At 43.8% G+C, this 17439-nt stretch overlaps 1 protein-coding gene across 1 annotated transcript; it reads left to right on the top strand.

Annotated features, from left to right (window-relative positions):
* The first annotated feature begins 1962 nt into the window (after window positions 1-1962).
* On the top strand, window positions 1963-6252 carry FGF4 (fibroblast growth factor 4). Its single transcript, XM_075162798.1, has 3 exons — window positions 1963-3451; window positions 4242-4345; window positions 6076-6252. Exons 1-3 carry the CDS (start codon window positions 3148-3150, stop codon window positions 6250-6252), a joined length of 585 nt encoding a protein of 194 aa, XP_075018899.1. The 5' UTR covers window positions 1963-3147.
* The last annotated feature ends 11187 nt before the right edge of the window (window positions 6253-17439 follow it).

Genomic DNA, 17439 nt, shown 5'->3' with positions numbered 1-17439 from the left:
TTCATTGCCTTCCATAGGAAATATCCTGATTTAATGGTTTCCTGTGACAATAATTTCCAACTGACAACGTCTGTGTTGCAGCATAAAGACCCCGAACGTCAGCAGTTTCCACCTGTCATTTACACCTGGTGCAAATTGAAAATGCTGCCGTTCTGCTTTGCTTTCATCCCGATAGGTTTTTCACAGGTGCGAACAACTCGGCGATCGGAGGGCTTTGAAGCATGGACGAGTGTTTCATAGGGAGACTGTACACAAGCTCACACACACATGAATGTATAAAATTTGAAAGCAAAACCAAACCTCATAGTTTCATTCTTAGCTGAAAACTTGTTGCTTTTCCTCTCAGAAAGGTTCGTTTGAAGCCTTTATGGAAATAGTGCCATTTAATTCTGTAAGTTTAAGAATGAACTTGTAAAAGCGTCCCTTATTAATCAGTGATATTGTGACAACATAATTTGATGTTCTGGGTGCTCTGTGCAGTCATTTAGGACCTGATCTTGCAAATGTATGGACTTAGAGCCTAACAGGGCATTTTAGGACCCATTTCCATACGTAGCAAAGGGATGAAGTTACCACAGCCCTCTGGGCCTCCAATGCACATCCCTAACTTCCAAGTTTTAACATGTTTTCACATTCAGAGGGCTAAGGCCTCAGAGTTCCTGCTTTTTTGGGTCAGGGACAATCGCTGTCAGTGGCAGTGAGGCCGAGCAGACCTGGCCCTGACCCATTAGCTGTGGGTGTTGGACTATACTTCTGTGCAGGAGGGAAGCTGCCGGGTAGGTGTGTTGGCAGAAGCAGCACTCCTTGGCCTTATCCTTCAGAGGGTAAATAAACTTAATCCCAAATTCATCCACTGCTGTTTGCTACAGCAAATAATTCAGATTTTGAAGTGAGGTGGGATCACGCTGTTCTGAGGACCCTGGGGAAGGACAAGGTGTCCAGCGCAGCCCCTGCAGAGCAGGGCAGTTTCCAAACCCCTGAGCAGCTGGCTTTTGCCTGATGCACAGCCCTTTCATCCAGAACTGATCCACCAAGCTTGTCAGGTGTAAGAGGGGTCTGGATGGACCTGATGCAAACAGAAATGTAGTAAATGTCTGTGCATTTAACCTCAATGGAGTTACCAGCCTGTAAACATCCACAGAGATAAACCTAAATTCTGCTGCCTTTAAACATATACTTAAAAATTAACTTGTTTGACATTGAGACAAAACTACACCTAGGAGTCTTTTTCCTCTGTAGCACCAGATTGCAATCACCCACAGTCTCTTTTCCATCCTGAGCGGTGTGGTAGGAGAAAGACACACACACACATACACAGGGTATATGCACCTCACAAGAAGAAACAAAAGCACATCATCTAAGTTTGCTTAGGTTTAGCGAAGGTCAGAGATTTTCCGCACCTAGGTGAGCTGTCATGTGGCTTGGGGCAATTCTCTTTTCTCTCGCATCCTTTGCTGGAACAGCAGGAGAGCTTTACTGGCGTGAAAGACTAAACTGTCCTCAGGCTATAAAGGACTTGAGTCACAAACCACTTCACCCCCCCACACACACACTTTCATATTAATTCAGGACCTTCCAAAATTGTCCTAATGTCTCCTCACCTGTTGGTTCTGAAAACCTGTTGAGGGCCGAGGCTTAAGCTAAGGGAGGTGACAAAACATATGGGATTTGCTCTAAACAAAGTAATTCTAGACTGATGGGGTCAAAACCTCTCCTACTTTTAAATACTGAGCTTCATTTTCATGAACTTAAACTAAAGGAAGTAATTACCTAAGAACAACTGCATCATTAAGACACAACAGCAACATCTAAGTGCATGCATAGTAAAGATTAGAAAATAATCATACCGTTAAAAAGCACAGCAATACTTGCATGAATGGGCAGCCTCTAAAGCTCAGGAATAAACTCATGTCACAGCCTCTATCAGTACGGTGACCAAGAGGGAGCTCCACATGTGTTTTACTCCAGAGCAATGCTGTGCTTTCTGATTTCTTAAAGGGATATTTAGAATCAAAAACTTTATTACGGCTTTGGAGTACATGCTGCCTATTCAAATGTTTTCCTGTTTATTAAAGCCTTGGCCCTTTCCTTTGTTAATTTTTTTTTGCAAGTTCTTTCATTTTTCATTTCTTAAACCTCCCATGCAACAACTATCTTGACTTTTAATGAAGGGAATTTTTCTGCATCCAGCAAACTGTAAACCATGTCGCTTGGATACAGCAAAAGCCGAAATTCCACAGATTTCCACAAAGTCATACATTGTGTTGGGGGGGAAAGTGTGCTGGGCGTTCTTTGATTTTTGTGTCCTGCATTAGCATTTGTAAGCACTTAGGGAAGAGAAAAAGAGAAAGAAAAGAGAAAGAAAGAGAAAAGAAGAAAGAAGGGGGGGAAGAGAGAAAGAAAGAAAAAAAAGAAAGAAAGAAAAGAAAGAAAGAAAGAAGGAAAGAAAGAAGGAAAGAAAGAAGAAAGAAAGAAAAAGAAAGAGGGGGAGAGAGAGAAAGAAGAAAGAAAGAGGGGGAGAGAAAGGAAGGAAAAGAAAGAAAAGAAGAGAAAGAAAGAAGAAAGAGAGAAGGAAGCTGCTGTGATGAAGGCAAAATATGACCTTTTCTTTTTAAAAGTTTGTGCTGTCCCTCTTGTTTAGCACCAGTGCTGCTCACCCTTTCCCTTCAAGACGCTTCGGAGTTGTTAAGCATCTAGGGGTGATAATTTGACTTTCAGCTAAACCGGAGGGCTGCAGCAGACAGCAGTAGGTGGTGATGTAATAGGTACCAACGCACATGGATATATAAATATCGTGGCTAGGGCTAAAGCGCTATGGCTGAGCAGCTATAGAAGAAGATCAGCACTTCAGACAAGACTCCTGGAGTTGAGATCAAGTTCAGAAGCTCTTGCTCCCGGGATTTCCTCTCCATGCAGCCAGCCCAGGGAAACCGCAGATCCTCGGGGGACTGAGCACGGGGCTCCCTCCCTCCCACCCCACCCCCCCGCCTCGCTTTTTGGTTTTTTTTTGTTTTGTTTCGTTTTGTTTCTTTGTTGGTTTTCCTTTTTTCTCCCCTCCTTTGACCTCAGTATAAAGTGGGAGCTGGGGGGCGAGCGTATTTTCGGAGCGACCGGCCACCGGCCCGTGGCTACCCGCCCTTAGCCGGGATGCCTTTCCCCGCGGCGCTGCTGCCGGCTCTGCTTCTGGGGCTGCTGTGGCCGGGGGTGGTACGCGGCCGCCCTCCCCCGGGTCGCCTCCCCGCCGGGCCCCGCCAGCGCCGCTGGGACGCGGCTCTCTTCGCCCGCTCCGTCGCTCGCCTCCCGGCCGAGCGCCGCGACGCCGCCCGCGACGGCGACTACCTCCTGGGCATCAAACGGTTGCGGCGCCTCTACTGCAACGTGGGCATCGGTTTCCACATCCAGGTCCTGCCCGACGGCCGCATCGACGGGATCCACAGCGAGAATCGATACAGTAAGCTAGCGACGACCCCCACGGCGGGGCAGGTGAGCCGCTCCGCGCCCGGGTCCGCGGGCGCGGAGCGGCTCACCTGCCCCGGAGAGCGGTATGCGCCAAAGGGAGGGTGGGTGCATGGCAGACCTCTAACTCCCCTAAAAAGTCCGCCCGCCCACGGCACCGCGGTGCTGCCCGCCTCGTCTCCCCCGAGGGCGGCGGGCGCCGGGGGTAGCGGGGCGGCGGCGGAGCTCATCGGGCGCTCCGGAGCTCATCGGCGCTGCTCAGCGCCCTTGCCGCCGGCAGGCATCAGGTGTCGGGGGTTGCCTCAACATCTGGAGGGTCCGCAGTCCGTGGGCCGCCCACTCTGAGCAGGGGCCGGGGAGAACCTAACTCTCCCCCAAACTTGAAAAGCATCTGCTGGGGACTTAACCCTGTGGCCCCATGACTCTAATATCCAACTGAAACAATAAGATCCGGGGGGGGGGGGCGGGAATATAAGCTGCGTGATGACAAATGTTTCATTTGCCCCAAGCACACTCTGGCTTATTTTAACCTCAGCTACACAGGAGGATGCTTGGGTGCAAAGTAAAAATAGATACTTAGCTAAAAGAAGAGAGGTCCTAGCATGGGGCATGGGGCAGCACGTGGAGCATGAGGCTGGGGTTCTGCGGCCACCCACAGCAGTGCTGGGGCATGGGGATCCACACCACACGGGGATGGGAGCCTGTGGGTGAGCACAGCACTGACACTACACACTCCTTCAGGGCACAGCCCTTTGTCCCCCTGATTCCTGTGTCTCCTTCTGCAGGTCTGCTGGAAATCTCCCCTGTGGAAAGAGGAGTAGTGAGCATATTTGGTGTTAGAAGTGGACTCTTCGTGGCCATGAATAGCAAAGGCAAACTCTATGGATCTGTAAGTAGCCACCAACTGTGTACCTGGGCAGGGGACCATGGTCAGCTGGGGTGAGATGTGTGCATGGTGCTAGAAGCTGCCCAAGCCCCATCCTTGCCCCTCCTGAGTCAGGCAACACAGAGCAGCCCTTGCTGCCTTGCCAACAGAAGGTGTGCTGCCCACGTATGCTCCTTACTGAGCTTTTGAAGTAAAACCCACTCTTTTGCATTATACTTCCTTGGTTCCCCCTGTAAAAACTATAGTCACCGAACCATGGCTACCTAGGTTGCCTACCACATAGACCAACAGAGCAGTCATTTGTGCGGCAAGACCTCAAGCTAGCCTCAGTCCGTGTCTTTCTTGTATTTAAGTACAAACAGCCTTAAGCAGGTATGACAATCACTCATAGAGTACACTTGAACTTGTTATCAGCCAGGCCCTCCCAAATGATCCTTTATGATGAGAGGAATCAGTGCCTGTCACATACCTATAGATCACTCTTTGTTAATGCTCTTGATTGGAGAGTCTGTTCCCATGACAGTTCAGCATCCTCAAGGTTTGGTCTTGTATTTGTAAGAAGGCAGATCTATTAGGAGACAATACAGATCTTTTTTTACTTTGAATCTTTGGAAAAGATAGAGGCATCTTATAAAGTGTACTTGGGGTGGATAATAACAGTGCATGTCTTTGCCCATGTTGAGCTGTCCTCCTGCTTTTGAGCCCACCTCTGTATAAGTTACTGTGATCAGCATCATTTCAAACCCATGTTCCTGGGTGTCCTTCCTTACCCATGGCTTTTCTGTTTCATGTTACTCAAGTATGCTTTGAGGAAACTTGGGCTGAGGAAGAGCCAAACTATGTCAAAGTTAACTAGGGCATTTTCCCATGAATGAAGACATGAAGCATTATTTTCTGGGGCATCAGTCCTATCACAGAGGATTCTGACTTACATAAAAGTCAGGCAGAATCAGTCACCAAAGTGCAAAAGCTCCCTTTGCATAATTTCTCATGAAGACTGTTGCTTTGGTGTCCTGGATAAAGTAACTCCCAGTGCAGTGTCCAGCTTGGCAGACTGAGACCTACCTTAAAAAACCCCAGGCTTTTGCCCAATGATAAGAGATAAGTTCATTTGTTACTCTCCAGATAACAACACACTTGTAACACCTGTCCCTCTTTGTGCTTACTTGCAATTGAAACCTCTTCACTGGAAAGGTGCCTTTTGTCAGCTCCGATCCATTAACATAAGTGAACCTAAACCCTTCCTTCAGTTTTAAAACTAAAGAAGCAGAAAATATCGTCCGCTCTGAGTATCTCTAAAATGCCTCTTTCTCCTCAAGCAACGGGAGAAAGTGCTAGCATTTGGATTTTTCTGAAGCCTTTCGGGCAATTTATTGCTGGTAGGACAATTACTGGGCAATTAGATGAGCAGGGCAGCAGAACTGGGCTTGGGCTGTACCCCACTGCAGCTCTGGTAGAATGTGCCCCTCTCCCTCAAGAGTGCAGGCATAGCTACGGGTGTCCTTCCCACCTTTAGGTGTACATGCCTGGCCTGGACACAGCATCCTTAATGATCCTCTGACTCCCGAGTCCTGTTTGAAGCTTCATTTGGGCAACCACTTCAAAAGATTGCTAAGGGAGAGGGAGTCAGCTGCACATTTCTCCGCAGCACACCTTCTACACCTGGTAGCAAGAATATTTCCACACCTGATGTTTAAAATTCCTTCCCTCTCATTCTTTCCTTTTCATTTCAGACCCATTTCAATGACGAGTGCAAATTCAAAGAGATTCTCCTGCCAAACAACTACAATGCTTACGAATCCAGGATTTATCCCGGGATGTACATAGCCCTGAGCAAAAATGGAAGAACAAAGAAAGGCAATAAAGTATCTCCCACAATGACAGTGACACATTTTCTTCCTAGAATCTGAGACATCTCCCTTCAGACCTACCTCAGCACAGGGGAAGACGCAGAACATGTTTGGGGAAAAGAAACATGGTGCACTTTTACTGGAGAGTTTTATGCTAGAGTAGGTGTAAGATATTTAAGTTAATTATTTAAATCTGTATATATTGCCACAAAATTTATTTATAGTTCCAATATTTTTTTTTTTAATTTCTGAAAACAAAACAAACCTCCAACCCAAGGTATTTCATTTCATGGTGCAACAGTAGACGACTTCTGCTTTGTGGTTTATTTAATTTGTTTCTAAGTTATCACAGGTGTGCTGCTACTCCGTGTCCTAAAAGAGGTGAAATTCAATTCCTCTATTACAATGTTTTGCACTGTTTGTGTGTTGTACGGTGTCTATCGTTGTACACGTGGTGGTTTGTTTGTTATGGTGGCTTTGTTCTCCTCTGCATGTTTTCCAAACCCCCACAACTCCCAAAGAAGCTCTTGGCCTCCGAGAAGGAGCGGTGGCGGAGGTGCCTGGGTGGGATGCCAGCGCGGAGCCACACACAATGCCTGACCTCCTTTGTGCGGCGCTGCTATTTAATTGGAACAGTATCGGTTTACCTCGGTACGGAAAGCGCGGTGCTGAAGAGCTACCCCACAAATCTGTTTTTAGATCTGCCAGTGCTGAACTTTGAACTTCCCTGCAGTCAGTCTGCTGAGAGCTGCCAGGCGGGAGAGGCGCTTGAACACCTATATAAACTCAGCAGGTTTGGGTTTTTTTTCTATTTAGATAAACAGAAGCGTATCATCTTTTGTGGTCCTCAATGGAAGCTTATATTTGATATGATTGCTTGGTATTAGGCTAAAAAAAAAGTCTGTCCCTCCCCCAACGAGCACACTGTGAAACACGCTACCGTGAGTGAATTATACTTTATTCAAATCAAATTCCCTTTCACATTTGGAGACTACATTCATTTTTCAAAGTTTGTGAAACTCTATAATACTCATAAGTTTTTAAAAGGCAAAAGCATTTGCTGGTTCGTAGAAAACACAAGCTCCACAGAGAGAATTTAGATTGATTACAAGGAATTGAGGTTGTTTTGTACTATTTATTATTTTTGGTGCAGTATTTGGAAGGAGAAATATGCTGCTTTTTTCTGTCTCATTCCCTGACAAAGTTGATTAATTTCTACCTCACTAACCCTCAAAGCCAGTCTCCTAGCAAAATCTGCATGGAAGGAAGGTACACGCTTTTCTGCTTGGTCTTACAGTTCTGGAGGAGGGCCTGGGGGAACAATCGTAATCCCAAATCTCTCTTCTTCCATATGTAGCCAAAAGTATTCAGGATAGAGTTGGTTGCATCCTATTTGAGCCTTGTCACGTTTGAGCTATCTTTACCCGGTGGTTTACTTTTAGTAAGGGTAATCATGGTGAAAATATTTGCGGACAGCTGTCAGGCTGCAGTACTATATCGTCATCAAGTAACCCTATATTTTTCTTTATATATGTTGCAAGTGTAACTCATGTCTCTAATGTGATAAAGGAAAAGACAGGTTTGATTATGGGGGAATCACTAAAAGGATCCATTTGTCCTTTTTTCTTTCTTGCTTTCTTTTCTTTAAAAGATACATCATGTTTGGGGCATCAATATGTTTAGTGGGAACCAGGACTAACCACAATGTTTGATGACTTTAGAGGATGTTTACAGATCATCTTCCAATCTAAACTAGTTATTTCTGACTACATGCAAATCTGAATTCAGCTGTTTTTTTCCTCTTTACATTCCTACACAAAAGCCTTTGTTTCTTTGTAATGGTATAGACTTGCCTCTATCCTCTACTTACCCTTGACCTTGAAGACAAAAATCTACTCACCAAGGTTCAGTAAGACCAGAGCAGACCAGGACCAGATCTTAAGCCAGCTGCTGTCAAAGCAAAAATAACAATTAATAAAAAGGAAGCCAAATCAAGAGAAAGCGCCTAGGAAATGTCACGCCTAAGGATTTAGACTTTTTTTTTCTGTGATTTGGGGGATTTCTGTACTTTCTATGTTTTCTATATGTGAGTAATCATTGTGTAATTATCACCGCTACCTCTGACAACTGATGATTTTGTTCCAGATTTCAGATAGCAAAATCAGATCACAAAGATTTTCTCTGGGAATGGTTCCTCTTTGTCACTTTTCACAATCCACAACCGACGGCCTCACACAAGATATGCTCAGAGGTAGTTGTTGTAACTTTGAAATATTGTGATAAAACCTTGATAACAACGTTACATGGTATGAGCTTTCACCATTTACCAGGATCTGTCTGTAGTTTTATACAGGTGCTGTTCAAGACTGTGGTGTATGTGCTGTGCACATTTAAATGCATAATAAATGATAAACGTTTACAACGTATGGCACCCTGGTATTGATTTTAACTCTTTAGAAGGGAATGCATCCTGCAATGAAAGACAAAATATGCTATTTCACTTTCCCAAAGACCGGGGAGTCTTTGCACCTATGCCAGATACTTCACGAATGACAGCCTGGATTTCTTACTCAGCTAAAGTTCACCCTGCCAAAGTTGGAAATTGTCCAGGAAAGCCCAGCTTCACGAGCTCGGTAACAGATATGCACGCTTGCCTCTGCCACGCGCTGGTGTTCTTACTTCTATTATTTGTGTGGTTATTAACAACCGCAGCTTTTCGTGCAGCATCTAATATTAATGATCAGAGACACAAACCACTTCTGGCATTTATGTTGCTGGATGTTATCGTCGCAAATGAAACCCGATTGCCTTTTTCTTGGCTTTAATGAGGGCTGCTCGCTCGCTCTCTGTGTCATAGGACAACATTGATGCAAGAGATTGCAGGATTACCTGTTTGATTTGAGATACTGTCTCTTTTTACAATTAATGATTATACTCATACAAGCATATAGAAATATGAAGTGCTTTGTAGCACACCTTATGGCAAGATTCTTTTGCACAACTTTTATTTATAAATACTCTCACATATGCACTTGTACACTCACACACACACTAGGTCAAATTTATGTACTTTCCGTTTTACTCATGGCTTACCCTCTTCCAAGGATTAGGGAAGGATATGTAACGGGAACAACAATATTCAGGTTTGATCTTACACATCCTGGCGGCAAAGGGAGTTTGTCCAGCTAAGGGCCATACAAAACAGAAAGCCAGACCCCCAGATACAGACTTGTCCACGTCATTTTCCACTAAGTGATGCTCTTTTTTCCCATTCCTAGAAAGGGGAAGGCAATAGATGAGCTGGGAATGTCCAGTGCCCTCACTCCAAGCAAGAGCAATTTCTCTCTAAAGTTGTATAGGCTCTATAAATACATAGCACAGGTGGGGTTTTTTTAACTGGACAAGTATAGCTGCAGCGTATTTAATGCTCCTATGAATAGAGCCAGAATAAATAGGCAAGCAGACATATATAATCATTTTTCATAATTAACTTTTTTGTTTACAGTGCTTGTAAACAAAGAACAAACGTAAATTTATTACTGCCAGGTCTTCCAGAATTATAACAAAAAATTATAACCAGGGACAAAAATTTGTGTCAGCCTTGGGGAGACATCCAATTATAATTTTAAGTACGGAGATAAATCCTAAGACTTGGCTCTTAGGAAGGTGAGATTTCAGAGTAGTAGCTTTGCAGGTTCCCTGCCCCTGGAGTACTGGCGCTGCACATGTGGTCCTACCCACACAAAAATACACAGGCCTGTTGCCACCGCAGACGGAGCCGCTTGAGATGTCACAGAGAACTCTAGAGAAACCTTCTTCCTCCTCTGGCATCACCCATTTTTGCTTCATTGCTAAGCCAGCTTTCCTCACACTGCCTTTGGAGATAGTAAAAGAAATGCATTGAAGGTGAAAATGAATTTTAACCCCCTCAAAAAAGGCCCTGATAAACCATGTGTTGCATTTCTGAGCTCACTGAGAGCGTTGCCATGCTCCAGGCGTGCCCAGTGCTCCTGCCATCCTCTACCAAACATTTCCCTGCACAGAACAACCGAAAACCTTTCCTGAGGCTGGTTTAACCCCTTCCGTAAGCCAGGCACGATTCCCCCATCCAGTGATGTCCGGCCTGTCCTGTGGGATAAACAGAAGGGGAGCAGCGCCAGCCTGGCCCCGCGCCGTGCCCCTGCTTGCCAGGGGAAGGGCAGAGACGAGGCTCCAAGCCCCATCGCTCGTTTGCAAACTCGCATGTTTTAAATGGTCCGTGCTTAACATTTTCTGACTCATCTGTGACATCTACCAAGTTGTCTGTATCTAATCTGTGCTAATAAAAATCAGCATGACAACACACTGCCTTGTATATAAATAGCCACAGGTTTCAGAGCGGTCATTGAGTTTATAGTGCCAGATTCGGTTGTTCACACTTTACCACTTGGTTTCCCCCCCAGTATATTAACTGACCATGCAAGTGGCCAATTAAAGAGAGTCTGTTAAGGGGTGAGGAGTCTTTTGATAAAGGCTAGCAAGTACTTCAGCAGGAAAGTTAAAAGGAATTCCCTGAGACGCTGCAGCTCCCTTTATATGACACAAAGTATTGTTGCTCGTCAAGCACAGATGAGAATAAATTGTTAATGTACAAAACCCAGTCTGAAGCTAAAAAAAAAAAACACACCAAAACCACCCCAGTTCTTCTTCTACCAAATAATCTAAACGTGGATGGGGTAATACCTAGCTGCTTTCAGCAGCAAACAGGCAAAAGGGAGGCACAGCATGATTTCCGTTTCCTGCGCACCAGCCATGATTTACAGACTTCAGACAAGAAATATTACCCTGAACTGTTTGTTTTAAAAATTGATTACTTAAAAAAAATAGCTTAATATCATGCCTGGAAATGTCTACGGCCAGTCAGTTAAGGCAGACAATAACTTAATATAAAACAATGACAATTTCTTATATCATAAATTTCATTATACATTAAAAAGAAGCTGTTAGTGCTTTCTATGGAACAGATTGTTTTGTCATTTTTAAGACTATTTATAGATACTTAAAAATTTATAAAATTCAAACAAATGTTCCTGAAAACCGAGAATGATTGTTTCCTTTTTGCAAGCATGTCAAAAAATGGTGCAATCCCTTTTGAGCATGATAGTAGAAGATACGTCTTGTCCGTGCTAAAGACAAACTGAATTTTGAGAACCATTCCTTAGCAAAGTCTACTGCTAATGGACCTGCAACCCAAACGGTCCTGTGCTGGGAGTGAAGCACGTAAGTAAAATGAAGACAACAGTTGCTAATAGGTTCCCTATATTTGTTACAGAGGCAGAAATTGTATGGAAGGTTTTTTGAAGAGAAAATAGTTCAGTGCCACACTGGAGAATTAGATGTTAGTGTCATCTCTGCCACCAGGTAACCTGTGATGCCAGCAACGTGGTGCAACAAGTGGTCCAGCCCTTCCACTCTGTATGCCCAACATGAAGTGTGGCAAAGGTGGCCTGAAACTTAACTCAGCTGCAGCTGTGTTGTGGATGTAAATGACGGGTAATGACAAGCACTATGAAATATCATGCTGGGAAGGTTTCAACCCGGGCAGTTTAAATTACCACACCTTTTTGACATAATATCTCTGTGCTTCAGCTCCCTCTTTCCAAGCTGTCATTTAACCCTGTTCAAAATATATCCATTAATACATTAAACTTTGTGAGACACACAGATACTGAGTTTGTGAGAGCGTGGGGTCAGTAAGCTGTACAGCTTGCGGTTGAGCAAAATAAAACTAAGAACGGGTGCTCATTTAGTGAACACCGTCTGTACTGGGCGCTGAATCGGGCAGGACTCCTGGCAAAAAAGGTGGTGCATGGCCAGATTTTGGTTGCATGGGCAGGTTTAATTAAGTTTTTCTTAAATTGTGAGTACTGGATTGACCTTGGGTACCTTCTAGTGTCATTCTGTGTGTGTACATGCAATTACATTTTATTACTAATCATACTATTTTATTGTGGGTAGATACAGACGTACTCATTCTCTATGACTCCCCAGGCTATGTTGACCTTCGCTATCGTTCATTTACACTACTTCATATAGGTTAAAGAAAGTGATTTAGTGATGTTTGTACCAATTAACATATTCCAGATTCAAACTGGTTGCTAATCAGGTTACCTCTGAAGTACAAATCAGATCTTTATCAGCTTAAAGGTATTTGGCAAGTGTCAAAGCCACTTGGTAAAACTCTGTGGTTTCTGGGGAGCTACTATTTACATCCTTTTTCATTATCTCTGCTACATCTGTTTGCTTCCAGTGCCTTCAAGAAAAGTGTTTGTAATGCTAGCTGGGGCCAATACAGCTGTTTAATGTCATTGAGGTTAAGGGGGCTTGTGAGAAGAAAGGGAGTACCACCTGCGGGATGAACATCCATTAGAGATGGGAGGGACCCCAACCTTGTGGGGATCTTGTTAAAGAAGTTTAGAAGAAACGTCCAGCCGTGCACCTCTGACGGCCGCTTGGCAAGCTTGAGGGTTCATCCGTGAGGAACGTTTTGGAGCTTTTGTTGGATAAACCTCTTGTATAAGCTCTTTCGCTCGGCCAGATGGTAACAGGGTCCCTGCTCTGATCCCCTGTCTGACTCAGAGGGCTGGCTCACAGCAGCTCATGCCTGAACATCACAGTGGGACGAATGGCCTCCACAGGGCTCCTTCATCACCAAGCCAAGGCCACCCCATGCCCACCATCAACACTGAAACCCAGCACTGTCACAGCTGCTTCCCATCCGCAAGCCCATGCGCCCTGCGGCGGGGCAGCCCCCCAGCCAGGAAAGACCAGGGAGAGTCTTGGTTCCTCCACCGGGCTCCATCCAGGGTGAGGACCACCGCTCTGCCAGCCTTGGCTCCCCCCTCCTCTCCCTCCCGGCCAACGCTAACCAGCAGGGTGGCTCCGTATTACCTGCTGGGGAAAGGGCGTGTTACAGCTCCCCGGCGCTTGCCTTCCATGCTGAATCCTCCTCCGATACCTGTTGCAAGAAACCCTGATGCCACTGCGAGTGGGAACTCGCCCATGAAGAGTTACACATTAACCCAGGCAGTTAGGTTGCTATCTCACCCGCATGGTCTTGCTCTGGAGCCAGAATGTCTTTTCATCGGTGCCTTTCCTGCAAATGAGGTTTGAGATAAGCGGGCTGATTTCCCCAGGCACGAGCATTGCAGCCGGGAGGTTATTGCTGTGCAACGACCTCGGGTCTCCTGCGGTGCTTGCCCCGGGAGCGGCCGCGCGGCTAGGCAGGTCCAACCTGCCAACAGCCATAACTTTGGCTGCAATTTATTATTGCTTTTCCACAGCCCCTAAGGAAAATTACCTTGGTTGCTTTTTCCCTTGTTTTTGACCTTCCTTCGCCGGGGCTGGGTGACTGGCACTGCCTTTCCCCAGCAGCCCTGCCCATGCCCGGCTTCCTCCTCCCAGCCTCACATGCAGCGGGCTGCTTCTGCCCAGAAACATCCCCCATTCAACCCAGCACCCTTCCTTCTTCCATGCCATCCCGTTTTGACACTTTTTCCTCTTGTTTTCCCTCATACTCCTGCTTTGATTTTCTACTCCCTTTTTCTGATGTTCCTTAGTTGCATTACCTCCAACCACCCTCCCTTTCTCTCCTGCCTTTCTACTCTTTCACTTTCCCTGAGATCTTTTATTAGATTTTATTCTTGAGACCTTATTAATCACGTTAAGGCCAAAGAGCTTTAACCAAGCACGTACCTGGACCTGCCTGCTGCGTCTGGCAGCGATCATGCAAACTGTCAACATGGGAGTGTCTCTTGTCTATATCCAACCCCGCGACCCAGCTTTGTTCCCGCAGATGTTAACATGCACGGACTATCTGCTACACTCTTGTCAGGGTGGGTTTATTTTCATAAAATCATAGAGTGATTTGGGTTGGGAGGGACCTCCAAAGATCATCTAGTCCAACCCCCTTGCAATGAGCAGGGAGATCTTCAACCAGATCAGGTTGCTCAGAGCCCCATCCAGCCTGACCTTGAATGTTTCCAGGGATGGGGCATCTACCACCTCTCTGGGCAACCTGCTCCAGTGTTTCACCACCCGCATTGTAAAAAATGTCTTCCTTATGTCTAGTCTGAATCTATCCTCTTTTTGTTTAAAACTCTTTCTTACAGCTCTGGTTTTCATCTTCTGCATAGTTCAACTCCTTTTCAGGTTAGCACAGAACTTCTCACTTGCCTATTTTTTATTTTTATCCACATATCTCAGTTCTCTCAGTCCTTTGAAGTTTCTCTCCTGAATGTCTGAGGGTTGCAGAGGTAATCAAACCAGCTTTCAGCGAGCAATGGCTTAGCTACGGCCGTGAAGAGTTCAACACATGCATCCGTCTGAAGAGCAAGGTATATGAGCCACAAACCATAATGGAAGCAGAATTAGACCATCAAGTGTCTGTTTACCAGCCAGAAAAGCATAAAACCCAGGTGCTTTGTGCTCCCTGATACGTTATCAGATGTGATTCACTGGATCATATCTGTTTTGGCAATCATAGCGTGGGCAATCCAGCACAGGGTTTTTTAGCATGCTTAGCATGGTCAAGGGAAAGCACTTATGTATTTATAGAACTATGTAAGTTATAAATACAACTATGATAGTCTTATGCTGTGCAAAGAAGGTATGCCTTGATGGAATAATCAAAGCAAAGTGTATTTTAGGCAGAAAGATATCTATATAGATGGCCATCTCCACACATACCTTTGTGTTAAATAGTGATTGTATTTTAAAGAATTTGAATGCAGAAACACTGCTGAAGTCAGATCTACAAATGGAAACCTGAGAAATTACACAGTAAGAGAAACTGAAAGTCTTTGACCTCAAAGTTCAGAAATTTAGCGTCTGCCACAAATCTTTATTCTAGTAATATTAGTCACATCCAAGATAGTCACCTGTTTGAAATTAATTCTTGTTATTTATTTTGCTCATTTAAATATATATATACACACCTATATTCAAAATCTAAATGGTATTCTAGCCATAAAATACCATTTTATTTCATGCCTTGGCAAATAACTCCTGGAGTTAATATTTTGGATTCATGATTAGGAAATAGCAAAGAATGTGACTTCATGAAATGAGGTACGTCATACGATTGTTCCTCAGGCTGTACTAGACTAGAGCTTGTTCAGTAAATGTTATAATTTTGTAGTCCAAAATCTGGAATAAAAGAGTAAATACAACCACAATGTTTAACGTGTTGAAAGTCTATCAAATTACTTCCTGACATTAAAAATTGAGACATTTCATCTCACTCTGGGGCTTTTACACTTTTTATTATCAAATAAGTATCACAATGGCGATGTTCACACTAGAAACCTGACTGTAATTACCATGTTTCTAAACAAAGTCCTCCTATGCATACCTGGGTGGCCTTAGTAGAATAATTAGCCCATATTGTTAGGACTTATCTGGACCCTTCAAGCCTCAGCTTACCCAGCAAAACGAAGAACAGAAAATAGATTAGTTAAAATATTTTGTGAATAAAGGCTGACAAATCAACAAATACCTCTTCAGGTTTTAACTGGTGGAAAAAGGATCTCCTGATACTTTCTGCTTGCAAGTCAGGTGAGTGTGAATTAGTGGCCTCACAGAATGAGGGAATGCATGTGCTTGCAAGCATATTTTACATTATTAGTTTAAAGCTCAGTGTTTAAATAAATGTTCTTGCTCTTCTGCAGAAAGATCACAGAAAATAAATAAGCCTACCAGTGCAGTCATCGAATGACCCACGCTGAATTATAGATTAATAGTCACAAAAATATTCTGCTGTAATCACCTTGTTGTGACTTTTACAGAAAGGTGAACAGATGTAGAAACAAGGAATATATATGAATTTAATAAAAAGTTGTATGTGTTCATTTGGGTACCATAATTGCAGGTTGAAAATGATCGTATTCACTTCTCCTGGTGCCATAAATCTGAGGTTTCTTTCCATCAGATTTTTGGGAGATGATGCAGTATAAATTTGCATTTGATCATTGTTTACACTCTCCAAAAGTTAATTAAGAAAAATATGGAAGCAAATATGCATCTGCTTGCCAAGTTGTTCTGATTCTATTCATAGGATCATCAAACATGCTGTCCTCTTGACTCCGCGGAAAGCCCCACCAGCTTTACAGATGTCTACTGATTTCATAGGGACGCAGCCGGGCACTCACCTGTACCAGTTGCTGCGTTAACAGAATTGCCTTTACATGTGACCAACAATAAAAATATTTCTTTATGTTGGTGGTGGGAGTGCACTAAAGGGTATATTCCTGATAAAAGGGAAGAGTGCATGAACTGGCAATCATAAATCCACATTTAAGGCAGAACCAGCACAGGTTCTTTATACGCTGCGCTGAAGGATCACAAAAAAATACAACAGCCACAGCTCTATGAATGTGTCTATAGATATAAACATAGGTATACATACTTAAAAATACCTCTGCTAGCTATCAACATCTATTCATTTTTTACCTTTCATGGGGATCTATGAAATTTCACTGAAGCGTGCAGTTCACAACTTTGTTCGAAATGGTGACACAAGGGGAGAATCCACTCAATTGTTCTGTTAAAGAAAATACTAAAAATAGTCAATGCTAATTCATTTTATAATTGACAGAAGCACTTAAAAATTGAGCTATTCTAGAAGTCTGTTTAATGACACACAGCTTCAGGATATTTCTGTGGTTTTCCCATCTATTTTCTGTAAATAAAATCCACTTGTAAGTTAATGGAAATAATCAGAAAGACTAATTTAGGTTTTAAATAAATAGAAGGCCACAACAATGTTGGTAATAAAATGATGTGCAACAAAGAATAACTTGTGATAAAAATGTTCCTTTTTTTCCTGCTAAGGAGATTACGAGGTTATCATTTGTAAAATAAGCATATTCCCGCTAATTAAATTAAGGACTTGGGCTGCATAAGCAAATACCAATCACAGGAGAAAAAGAGAGAGAGGGAGAGGGATGCTGAGTTTCACACATAATTTGTTTCTGGCTACTTAGCAGGGCTATGACAGACATTCGCTAAGTAGAAAGCAAACATTTACTATTTAGTTCACCTATCCAGCTAACACCTATAGGCCTTTATTACCAAAAGATGCCTCGTTTGGCAGAGTGGATGGTTTGTTGTGAAAAATTTTTACTGTGATGGCTTTAAAAGAGCATTTGCTGCTAATTTAAAGACGTATCAGCACTGACTAAGTAACAAACATACACTTATAGTTATATA

This window comes from Calonectris borealis, chromosome 14 (assembly GCF_964195595.1).
Source record: "Calonectris borealis chromosome 14, bCalBor7.hap1.2, whole genome shotgun sequence".
Lineage (NCBI taxonomy): Eukaryota > Metazoa > Chordata > Aves > Procellariiformes > Procellariidae > Calonectris > Calonectris borealis.
This window is presented reverse-complemented; position numbering and strand designations above follow the sequence as displayed.

Bases quoted from the DNA above. Each gene is read 5' to 3' on its own strand.
- FGF4 (XM_075162798.1), top strand. From the start codon at position 3,148: ATGCCTTTCCCCGCGGCGCTGCTGCCGGCTCTGCTTCTGGGGCTGCTG. The intron at 3,452-4,241 runs GTAAGCTAGCGA...CTCCTTCTGCAG, and splicing joins CCACAGCGAGAATCGATACA to GTCTGCTGGAAATCTCCCCT. The intron at 4,346-6,075 runs GTAAGTAGCCAC...TTTTCATTTCAG, and splicing joins AAGGCAAACTCTATGGATCT to ACCCATTTCAATGACGAGTG.